Source organism: Plectropomus leopardus, chromosome 23 (genome assembly GCF_026936395.1).
Source record: "Plectropomus leopardus strain MGB_pleo_1.0 chromosome 23, ASM2693639v1, whole genome shotgun sequence".
Taxonomy (NCBI): Eukaryota; Metazoa; Chordata; class Actinopteri; order Perciformes; family Serranidae; genus Plectropomus; species Plectropomus leopardus.
In genome coordinates, this window is record NC_142198.1 from 23183680 (window position 1) to 23196243 (window position 12564).

General features: G+C 39.4%; 1 protein-coding gene across 8 annotated transcripts in view; it reads right to left on the reverse strand.

Annotated features, from left to right (window-relative positions):
• npy2rl (neuropeptide Y receptor Y2, like) overlaps positions 1-12564 on the reverse strand; it is a 77985-nt gene that overhangs the window by 17935 nt on the left and 47486 nt on the right. For 7 of the 8 annotated variants that reach the window (XM_088073467.1, XM_088073469.1, XM_088073466.1 and 4 more), the window contains 2 exons: positions 1247-1499; positions 541-673 (listed from right to left, as the gene is read on the reverse strand). In XM_088073467.1, the coding sequence (XP_087929593.1) occupies positions 541-673; positions 1247-1441 (328 nt within the window). In that variant the 5' untranslated portion in view covers positions 1442-1499. The remainder of the gene's footprint in view (positions 1-540; positions 674-1246; positions 1500-12564) is intronic. The other variant, XM_088073471.1, reaches the window with a different exon arrangement.

Here is a 12564-nt window from a genome sequence, read left to right on the forward strand (position 1 = left end):
TCAAAGAATTATGTAACAAGCTGGATATCAAATCAAAAATAGATTTAAAAAAAAAAAAGGTGTGTATAAACTCCGAACTCTTCTTCCTCACGCTCATGATGTAACAATAACGATAACAATGACGCCGGTTTGTCCTCGGCAGACGTGTGAATGTCACACACACAAATATTTGATGTTTGATTTCATCTCTCTGTCACACACACGCAGCAGCCGACAGACTCCCGGGCATCACACACACACACACACACACACACACACACACACACACACACACACACACACACACACACACACACACACACACACACACACACACACACACACACAGAATATAACAGCTGACAGATGTTTGAGTCATCAACGCACAGACGACCTGCAGAGGGCAACACACACACACACACACACACACACACACACACAAACAAACAGGCTGTCATGTCTGGATGTCTGAGAGGATTTCCTGTTGCTGATCAGACTGACAGCATCGAATCACAGCCGCTGAGTAAGTGTGTGTGTGTGTGTGTGTGTGTGTGAACATACCGACAGCCAGGTTGGCGATGAAGAAGTTGGTGACAGTTCGGAGCGTCTTGAAGCGGTAGATGACGTAGATGACCAGAGAATTACCCAGAACCCCCAGCACGATGATGGTGCTGTAGGCCAAGATCAACACCACCTGCAAAAAACAACAACAACAACAACAACAACAACAACTGTCAGAACGAGTTGTTTTGATGCAACAGCTCAAAGAACTATTCTGAAATCACAGGAACAAGAGACGACAGCTGATACCTGCATATTTTGAGACTTACTGTATATTTTCTGACTGATATTCATCAAACAAACAGTCGTTTGGTCGCTGCACATCCAAAGATGGAATTTAAAGCTCTGTTTGTTTGTGCCAAAACGGAAGAAATTCCCTCAATGTGTTCTTTGGATATTGTGTTCAAGAGAAGGATACGGATGCCAAGACACAGTGACAACTGACCACCAAAATCTAATCAGTTCATCACTTTGTCTCCGAGGATGTTTGTGCCAAATTTGAACAAATTCCATCAAGTCAGTCACTCTAAAGATATCACATTCAAGAGAATGAGATGCATGCAAGGTCACAGTTACCCGACCTTTGACCACCAAAAATCAAATTTCAATTAACTGTCATATCCAAGCGGCCGTTTGTGCTAAATTTGAGGAAATTCACTTCTGAGATATTTCTAAAAAATTAAGTTAAACAAAAACAAACCCCTACCTGCACACTCAGAAGTTTAATGGGGTCTTCTGGGAAATCCACTCCCTCAAACACCAACGGAGGCAACGCTGGGGAGTTGGCGCCGCTGGCATTCGGGTCGTAGTCATGGTAACCAAGGTTGCCTGGGTCGTCATCAGGCAGGGGCAGGAGGCGGAGCTCGTCCTGTGTGGCGTTGACAGCGCTGACGGCCTCCATGTCTGATCATATGTGTCCAGCCTGAAACGCCATTTTACTGTCACACACCCTGTCTCTGCTGGACGACAAGGACACAGACGGACACACGGGTCAAAACCAGCTGATGGCCGTCTCCGTAAAAGCTGCAGATGACTATTTTGACCACTAGAGGGCAAAAACAAAACTGACATGTTATCAGCTTATAATTGGGGTTGAATTTGGGTTAAAACGCAGCACTTTAAAAATGTTATAAATTGAAAAAAATGGAGGTTTAAAAAGTCTGGACAATTATTATAAGAAAAAAAATGAATAAATAACATCTAATAATGAAAGGGTTCATACCTGAAAAGTAACAATCTTATAAGGAAATAGATAGCATAAAAGTAATACATATATACATACATCCCTTTTAAAGTTGATAAGAAGTGCTTAAAATATAACAAGTGCCACGAGTTTGATAAAAAATAAAAAATAATAATAATAATAATAATAATAATAATAATAATAGAGAGAATAAATAAGAGTTAAAAATGCCTCAAAGTTTAGGGTTAGGGTTACTGGTTAGGTTTAATATTTTCTCTATTTATTTTATTTTATTATTTTATTTTTAAATTCTATTTTTTATTCATTTATTTATCCATCCATTTATTTATTTTTATTTATTTATCTTATAACATTTTGTCTCTTTCAGCTTTGTTTTTGGTGTCCACCAACTCCTGAAAGACATATTTGTCTCCACAGCTGCTAAATGCTCCACTATGTTTCCAGCTCGTCTCTAACTGTGTCTAAAAGGGAATCATTTTGCCTGAAAGGACATGATTGCACTTGCCAACTGTGTAGTTTGACTTGTTTCAGAGCTCGTACACAAACGGCGGATCAGCGTGAGTCATCGGGCTTAAGCAGGACACGATGTTATCTCTGAGAGCAAAGTTTACGCGCCGTTTGGTCAGTTCGCACCGTCACTAAGCCTCCAGGCTGTGAACAAAGATGCACCGTGCAGAGCAGATTGGGCTTTCACCAACATCATATCACTCACAAATCAGGAGCGACTCTGCTGTTAATAATCCCCCGCAACAGGCACAACATGTCCTCCAACATGTCTCACCCCGTTTCACCGAAAACACGGCGTACCAAAAGATTTGAACCGGGTCACTTCATCAGGAATGTGACTGTTATTCCTAATCCCTTAACCTGGACAGAAACACGGATTATGTGCAAAAATGAGATCAGATTTCTGCTGAAAGTAGATCTTCAGATAATCTACACTGAAGGAAACACACTGAATAACTCTTCAAAAGGAAAAATCACAGATGCTTCTTGTTTCTCGATGAATAAAATCAAATATAATAATGCACATGATTGGTGTTATTTCAAAAAACTGACTTCTGAGAAAATGTACCTAATTCTCTTTAGAAAAACTGACCAACTGAGTCGGCATCGATAAAGATATTACATTAGTGTTAAACTTGATATTACTCAGCCCTGTCAAATGAAAATGTCACCTGTCATTTGGGTGTAATGACCCCACAGCAACAAAAGTATTTGTTTTTAAGTGACTGTTACTGCTTTTCCAGCAGCCTTTAAGTACCAAACAAAAGTCAAGAGACGTCCCAAAATCATAGAAACGTCCTAAAATTCAAGAAATGTCCCAGGAATGTCCTAAAATGCAAAAAATATTCGAAAATACAAGAAATTTCCCAAAATCCACAAAATGTCCATCCTAGAAACAACTTAAAATCCGAGAAATTTCCAAACATCAGACTTAAAACCTGAGAAACATCCTAAAAGCCGAGAAATTTCCTAATATCATAGAAATGGCACCGAAACATCCTAACATCCTAGAAACGTCTTAAAATCAGAGAAATGCCCCAAATCCCCCAAATATATCCTAGAATCTAGAAACTTCCTTAAATTCTAGAAACGTCCTTAAAATCTCCTAAAGTCGAAGAAATGTCCAACAATTTGAAAAAAGCCCTAAAATCCTCGACATGTCCTTAAGTTTCATAAACATTTTTAAAACCTAGAAACAGGGATGGGGCTGCTGTGGCCCCTGGCCTCCTGTCACTTTGCCGGAGTGGCCCCCGTCTTGTCCAGTTAACATAAGTTTCAGTCTGAGTTGTTGTTCTTGTGAGATAATAATAGCAATCTTTAAAATTGCAGTTTATACTTGCACTTAACACAGTAATCTAAAAAAAAATAGCAGTATAAGAACGATTTAAATAAAGAGACATGTTTCACGGCTCCCAGTGAACCCGTCAGCGCGGGTGATGCACAGCAGCAGATGGTGGTTGTACTGGGCAGCTCCCAGTGGGATCAAACCTCCAGGCTGTGAATATTCATACAGAAGCAAAAAGAAAAGCTTTGGAGAGCTCGGATGGTTTCAGACCGTGTAGGCGAAGTCAGAGTCTGAGATCCAGCAAAGTTTTGGGTGAAAGCGGCCAAAAAAATGCTGCTGTACTTTGTCTTTTGGAACGGGAAACTGCATTTTTATTGTTCATTGTCCCATGTTTTTGTGTCTAAGTTACAAGTGGAAACAACAGTTGCTGAAACTGGTCCAGTACTGAGAAAACACTGCAGCCAGCAAACAGGCTGCAATGTAACCACTCTGGGCTTCTGACAATGTGAATGTACTGCCAAGCAGTAAACTGTTTTTTACTGACCCGTCCTAAAGTCCTGGAAACAAAATTCAAGAAATGTTCTCAAATCTGAGAAATATCTTAAAAATCCAGAGAAACTTCCTAAAATCCTATAAATGACCGAAAATCAGAGAAATGTCTTAAAATCCTAGAAACATCCTGAAATCCTAAAAGTGTCCTAAAATCCTAGAAACGCGCTTAAGTTTGAGAATTGTCTCCTAAAAATGACCTGAAAAGTTCAAGAAATTATGGCAAAACAAAATCCTCAAAACACGACAAGAGCGAACCTGCACACGCTTCAAAATAAAAGTCTAAATAAGCTAAACCCAGCTGCAGGTCGCTGCGCAGAGACTCGGAGTGAAACTCGGAGGTTCACAGGTGGGAGAATGTCACACCAGCTGCGTTCACACAAACACACAGCTGTGACCTCTCCGTTTCACAGCTGATGTCGGCCAGTCTGCCCGCCTCAGGGGAAACAGACATCTGTGCGGAAAACACACACACACACACACACACACACACACACACACACACACACACACACACACACACACACACACACACACACACACACACACACACACACACAGCGGTGAAGTGATTCACGGAGCGAGTGGCCTGAGGGCGTTCAGCTCCCGCCTGCTCGGGCTCGCTGCTGACAGGATCAGTGACGACTCACCAGAAGAGAAAACAACACAAGATGCAGCGAGGAGGTTCAGATTCACCTCAGCGAAGGTCTGAAGCATCTTTTCCACATTTACATCTCTACAAACACGGAGGAGACGGCAAACATCCCAAACAGAAACCCTCAGAACACCAACACCAGGCTCATGCAGGAGTCAAACGTGTTCGGGATAATAAGAATGAGAAGAATATGACAGGTTTTTTGTTTTATTTGGGAGTTGGTTATTTTGCGGATGCGGGACATTGTATATATTTTACCTGTGATTTTTAAAGAAAACATGCGGTTTGGAACTGCCTTTAAAAAACTCTAACAAAAAAATAACAATGTAACAATAATATTTCCATTTCTTTAAACCAACTTCCATACTTAAATAAAAACAAAATATCTGTTAATCTTCAGAATTTTTATCCACTGTTTACTGAAAGACAAAATAAATGAATTTTTATTTTACAAATACTAAAACCTGGTTTCATATTTTGGGGTTTGATTAACAATAAATTTGATTTTGTTTTTTTAAAAATAGTTCCTCTCGTCTGCTTAGAGGACAAAAATGTCCTTTAAATTTCTTAAATAGTTTTAAATTTTCAGAGTTTTGACCCTTTAAATGCCAGCTTCTTTACAAAATTTCACTGGTTTTTAATGTTAAAAAAACACAGTAAAGGTATGAGTTTCTGCATACTTAATGCTGATTTGATATTTTTGGGATGGATTATCAGACTCTGGGATATGCCATTGACTAACAGTAAATTTGATTTTGGTGCATTTGATTTTTTGTGCAGTATGAGACTTTTAAAAATAGTTCCTCTCGTCCTCCAAGAAGACAAAAAGTCCTCTTCCTAAATTGCTATAAAAGTAACGCAAATTAATATTATTTGCCTTTTTTGAGTTAAATCTTTCAAGTAACTTTAGTCCTGATCATATTTAAAAAATATTCTTTAATCTTCCACCCTTTAAATAGCATTTTCTTTACAAAATGCCATTTAAATGCCACTGTTTTTCAATGTAAAACACAGAAAATGTATACGTTTCTACGTACTTAAAAGAAAAAATTAACCTCTGAAGGAGCTGCAACGAGTGACAGAAATAAAGAGAAACGTGCAAAAAGAGAGATGCAAGAGCACTGAAAAAGGAGTGAAGACTGGCAGATTTGACTGACGTAGGAGATGAATGATTCAATTAATTAGCCAACAATAACTTTGGATCAAATGATCACAAAGGACTTTTTTGACAATTATACGAACAAAAATCAAACTTATTTGCAGCAAAGATGCAGAGGCAGCTGTTGAAGCGCCGTTGAAGCGCCAGCTGAGGCTGAAAAGTTAAGCATCAAAGTAAAAACACAAAATAATTAAGCGGGGAAATTTAGCTTCAAACTGGCAGCCGTCACACTGCTGCCAGCTTCTCTGTGAAACCGCTGATCTTTACCTCCACAATCAGGCTGCAGCATGTGTAAAAGGCTGACACCTGCTCCACACAAGCACTGCTGAAAAAAGACACTAAAAATAAAAACCATCGACCACTTTTTAAAGAAACGGCGCCTAATTAACGCCTCCTCATCGCCGCCACAAACATCCTCTGTTTGTATCAAACGCTGAAACAACGGGACTAATTTAAGAGCCGAGATGGTTCAGCAGTTTTTAGACCACGCTAATTTGTGGCCTCTTCAGACTTCACGTGTTAAAGTCGGCGTACAAACACCACGAAAACACCAGTGAGAGTCTGTTCTGCAGCTGCAGACATTAATGTTGCACCAAAGAGCAGCTTCACAAAGACTTTTTTCAATGCTGAAGTTCGAGCTCAATGTCAGCTTCTTTCTCGCGGTGACAGCGCGCTCGTGGATGTAATTCACTGTAAAAGGCCAGTTCAGTCCGTGGCAATGAGATTATCCTTCATGACGTTCATCGTTTCGGATTTTTGACTGTAATTAAGCATTTTCCAGGGGCACTTCGAGGATTTGAGGACTTTGGGGGATTCTCTTTTTTGATACCTAAACTCTAATTTGATGCTTTTTTATGCACTCTCACTCTCCTTATTTACCGTGAAAAACTTTTTTGACGCTTTAATTACAAACTGCGATGTTAAAAATATGAGTAGTTGTTAGTAATTAGTGCAGAGTAGAAACAGAATACTTTACAGCTGCTTTCATTTCACATTTACTGACCAGAGATGGAAAAATGTGTTTTAGTTTAAAGTGAAGGAATCACACTGAGTGCATTTAGTCAAGTATACGGACAGATGGTTAGATCCAGGGCTTTTTATCATTATTAGGGACTGTTTGTTTTTTATGAGAGGGGTGGTACAGAAAGGCGGAGGCGTGTCAGATTAATTCTTAAAACACTGGGGAGGGATTTTCTTTTGGTTTATGGGATTATCCGAACTTGCAGTTTGAAAGGCATGTTTACTTTTTTAAAAAATGAATGATTTATTTTTCCTTTTAGCATTTTTTTGTTTGTTTTGTTTTGTTTGCTTTAATCACTGTGGGGATTTTTATTTCTTTAAAACTTCTTAGCAATTGTTTTCCTTTAAAATATTTTGGGATTTATTTTTTCTCTATAAATGTTTCCCAAATTAAAACAAATGGTGATTTTTGCCTTCTATGTTTTCTTTGAGTACAAGTTTTGGCACTTTTTTTGTTTGTTTTGTTTTGGTGAGGTTTTCTTTTTTTGTCTTTTAAAATTTTTGTTCATTTTTTTCCTTTAAGATGTTTGGTCATTTTCAAAAACTTTTGGGAATTTTTCTCTCCTTTAAAATGTTTTTGTGATTTTATTTCCTTAAAAAACTCTTGGTGGTTACGTCACTACAGTTTGTGCTGAGTATCGCTTCCCTGCAGCCTGAAATTCATGTGGTTTGATCAGAGGTTGCTGTATTTATAACTTAAAACTTTTTCCAGAACAGCTTTGGATGATGCTTGTAAAAAGTAAATTATCCATAGAGGATACTCTTTTTTTCTCCCAAGTATTCAGCTGAGTCCTGTTTCTGAGAAATATGAAAAAGTTCCAAAAGCGCCTCTGGTCTGCTTTAGTTTTGAGCAGCTATGCAGTTGTTTTTATGCCGTGAGATTATAACCCGAAGCTGCCGACACAGAGCAGATTAAAGCAAACGGCCTGTGGTTCCAGGTTGAAAATGTAACACTTAATTGCCTTGTTTGCATTAATCTTTTCTTTGTTTTGGGGCCTGTTCTGATACAAACTGAACAAATCCTCTTAATTTGTTTCTCTCTCTAATCTCCAGCCTCCACCTTGCAGGGTTGTTTACATCACGTCTGACTAACTTCCACTCTGTCAATCACTTTGCTTTAATAATCCAAATTTAATGCACCGTCTCTTATCTTCTCAAACCTAAAAACAGACAGAATCAACTATTTCTCACCGAGCAAACCTCCCAAACTCTACTTGCGGCGTTATTTTCTGGCTGCAGAGACTCAAAGAACACTTTGATTCCAGATCATTTTTGTCAAGTGGCTTCATTGACATTCAGCGGACGACTGAAATCTCGCCTGATCTCTCTCCGAGGACGACTGTTCATTATTTATTTGTTCTGAGCCGGCCCCGCTGATTAGCCGGGTCAAATCAAAGAGACACGCTCATTAAAGAACATCAAGGGGCCCGACACACAGGACGATGTTTCCGCTCCAGAACAAACCGAGTGCAGAGTGCTCTTTAATTTAATCCCACAATGGTTCTCAGAGGTGTTTGCATAAAACAGAGTGACCCAAATTGAACACAAGGTTAATAAAGCTCTCCTGACTCGGCCGCTGTGATTCCCAGTGTTTTCTTTTGAGGCCGTCAAGCAGTCGAAATCCTGCTCTCTGCAGTTTAAATGTTTAAGAACAAAGAGGTTTCAGAGCCGAGCGCTGAGGTGACGGGAGCGCACAAGACGAGTCGAGACTGAGCAAGAATCCTTTTCAACTCTGGATGATCGTGTAATTTTATGATAACTTGGCTTTTCTTCACTCTTCCTCTGATACAGGATCTTTCAAAGTATATCTGCATATATTTTGGAAAACTGGCGCCATTTCCTCATGCAGCATTACTGCAAACACTGATCCAAGACTGAAACTGAAACTGAAAGCTGCTCTTGAAACATTTGAAGCACATGCACATACATGGTCTCGTTTGAAAAGTAACAAGTTTTTTTCCCCAAGACTCAGAATCAATGTAAGCGCTGCTGGCACTGAGTAAAAGATGAAGTCTCAACACAATGAAGTAGAAAACTTTCATCTCTGACTGGATATTTTCTTGAGAAAAGATCCTACAGATGATTCTAACTTGGACTTTTGGCTGAAGAAAAAAACACAAAAAACTGCTGTCCTCATTGGAAACTCATCAAACACTGCTGCGTGGTCAGTGATATTGCCGTCAGACGCCAACGCCAAAAGCCACCTTTTCGGGGCAGTATGATACGCCAGCAGAAAACGTCAGTTTATAACGCAACCGCATGGGGCATTCTGGGCACTATGATACGCAGTGACCTGGCAGGGTGGCACCTTTCACAGCAGTATGATACATCAACTTATGTCGTGAGTTTATAAAGCAGCTGGACTGCACCTTTTGCGGCAGTATGATACGCCAGCGATTTATGATGTGGCCAGACGGTAGCTTTGGCTGTGATATTAGAACTAGCGTGCTACTCAATGTGCCTTTTCATTGCCCCTCGGGGACAAATAAAATAAAATAAAATAGAAATGATATAAAATTAAAATGAATTACTTTGATACAAAAAAGAAGCTTTTTTTCTGTGACTTCTTAGCAGATTTAACGATGTTTGTTTGTGATTGACATCAGACATAATGACATCCTCAGGAAGTTGATGAGGCGCTGAATCTAAAAATATGTGCATCGTGTGTCTGTCTTCACCTCTGACTGAGCTGTAGCTCTCTGAAGGGGTTTGACTTTGGGTGGAAACTGCTGCAGTCAGGTTTTAACGGTTTGAAGTACCTTAATTGGCTCCATGGTTGGTGAGTCACAGCTGCTGGAGCTGTTGACTCATGATGATGAGAAATCAGCAGCCAAATTACAATAACCAAATTTCTGGTGTAATGTGACTGAACGGCTGGAAAAAAACATGACGGCTGCTTGGTCCAGTGACTAATGAATTCAGCATTTAATTGATTGCTCAATTAACTGGATTATTGGCTCAAGCTGCTGCATGTACTCATAGGCATAATAGAGCTTAAACCCAACTGACCAGGATTTAAGACTCATAAATCACCATTAATTTCAAATTATCCTAAATGGCTTTGGACTGATGCATGTTTGAAAAAGTGGGGGCACTTTAACAGAGCAAAAAGTCATAAATAAAAAAAGATGGAGAGAAGTTACTGCAATTGCACAAGGTTGACAATCAGTAAGTAGAATACATAATGAATGTTTTATAGGGGCCCAAGCAGCTGCTGGGACCCAACTGTGTTCGTTCTCATTATTTTTTCCTCTAATTTTTCTCCTCTAAAGGTGTTTGTGCAGCAAAAACCATGCAACGAAAAGTCACCAAAACTGACAGGTGCGTTGCAAACTCCATACACTACTTAGACACAAAATATGACACTTATTGACCTCAAGAGAGTGGTGTAACAATCAAGTATACACCCTCAATTCAATATTCTCAAAAACTGCTTGGCTTGCCAAAATTTTAGTCAAATTCTGTCACACATTTTATTGTCTTATTTCATCTGCATCTTTGCTCCAGCAGTCATCTGTTTTTAAAAATGTAAAATTTTTGGCCAATCTGCAAAAACTTTGTCAAAATAATCTCAGCAGGACTCTGCTGATCTGAAGTTATCAAGGAAATTTCAATAAGTCAGTCCTTTTTCAATTTTCGAATCTGTGTCTCAAATGTAAATTTTACATATATTATTGTAATCAAAATTGGCTTAAGTCATTGTAACCAAACTTGGTTCACATGTGCAGATACACTGAGCTTCACTAAGCAGTCATGGGATATTACGCCATGGGGGAGAGCCACAAATGCAAAAAATTTGCATTTGATATTGGAGTTCGTACAAAATTTACAGACTACTGAATTGACTTCCTCATTCTGATCAGCAACTCAGTCACATGCAACAACCCTCCAACGCCAACCACAAAAAGCACCACCAAGACTTTCAAAATAAGACAAATTTAGCACAAATGAAGCAGGGCTGACAGAGAGGTGGCTGGAGGCGTCTCGCCAAATGTTTGATCAAACAACCGAAACCAGCAGAACGATGGGGTTTGTTTTTTTCAGAATTGTATCACCAACACTACACAAGCTCTTCAAGTTTAAAAAGACAAAAATACCTCTGTTTTGCACGCAATGTTTCCTCAATGCATGACAAGCTCTCCAGTGGAGCAGTCAGTAAGTCCCCTTCTCTTGGGGACACAAAGGTCCAAACCTCAAACCTCCAGGGGGGGCACAGTCCTTCTTGTCAACCGTGGAGCAGGTCATGCATGAAATGTTTTTAGTGCTCGTTGTTGCACTGGGGTTGCAATCTTTCCACTTTTTATAGGATCTCTTATTACAGTAACCTGTTGTTTCTCAGAAAAGTTACGATTAAAATTAGATCCAACCGAGCAATCTGATTGGTTGACAAGACATTCAGAATGTGCTCAAATTAGAAAGACAGCACGGCTTCGTCATCATTAAAATATTAAGTCAAGTCAAGTCAGTTTTATTTATAGAGCCCATTATCACAAAACATGGTTTGCCTCAGATGGCTTTACAGTGTACGACATCCCTCTGCCCTCAGACCCTCACATCACCCGAGGAAAAACTCCCCAAAAAGAACCCCTGTAACGGGGAAAAAAAAGAGGAAGAAACCTCAGGAAGAGCGGTAGAGGATAGTGAGGGATCCCTCTTCCAGAACGGACAGACGAGCAATAGATGTCGTAAATAGCAAATGAAATACAATCATGGCAAAAAAGGAAAGAGAAAGAGAGAGGGGGAGAGAGGGTGGGGGAGAGGGGAGGGGGGGCACAGCAATAATAGAAATAGATGCATGTCATATTACAATAATGGTAGGTGTGAAATTAGCAATTGCTCTCTACTCCACCTTTTCTTTACCAATGCACTTGATTAAATATGATTATCATACTGTCTCAGAGAGGGGACAAGTGTAATCTGAGAACAGTAAAAATGAAATAAGATGCTCAATATTGAAGAGTTCAAAATCTTCCAGGAGTAGATACAGCTGATATGCAGAGTAACGGCCAACTCACTACGGTTCGACAGGGACTAGAAAATGTGACTGCAGGTCATTGCCAAAGTTTGGCAGGGACTAGAAAACAGTTAGATTTGATAGGGACTAGAAAATCTGTCATTACTAAGGTTCAACTGTGACTAGAAAACATGTCTGTAGGTCTTTACCAAGATTCAAGAGAGACTAGAAATCATGTCTGCAGGTCTACTACTAAGGTTCAGCAGGGACAAGAAAGTGCATGTGAGTCATTGCTAAGGTTCGACTGGGACTAGAAAACGTGTCCACAGGTCATTAAGGTTTAACCTACTTATGTCATTACATACAGGATTCAACTGATGTGACTGATAGTTTTCCAGTTATTAGTTTGTGTATTTCCATGGAAACGCAAATAACATCTGCAAAAAGCTTTTTATTTTGAGAACTAATTGCCCCAAAACATGAGTAAATGTTGATAATATTTGCTATTTTCTTGGTAATAGTTGTATAATTGCATTATTACGGACAATTAAGCATCTCAGTCCTAACAGCATCACTGTCGTGCCACAAATGACGTTAAAGCACACCCTCGAGTGTGATAATGCTTAAATGGATGTCTCCTGGTTGTCTTTTTAAGGTTAATGGCCTTTTTTTTCAACCATGTAAACAACAG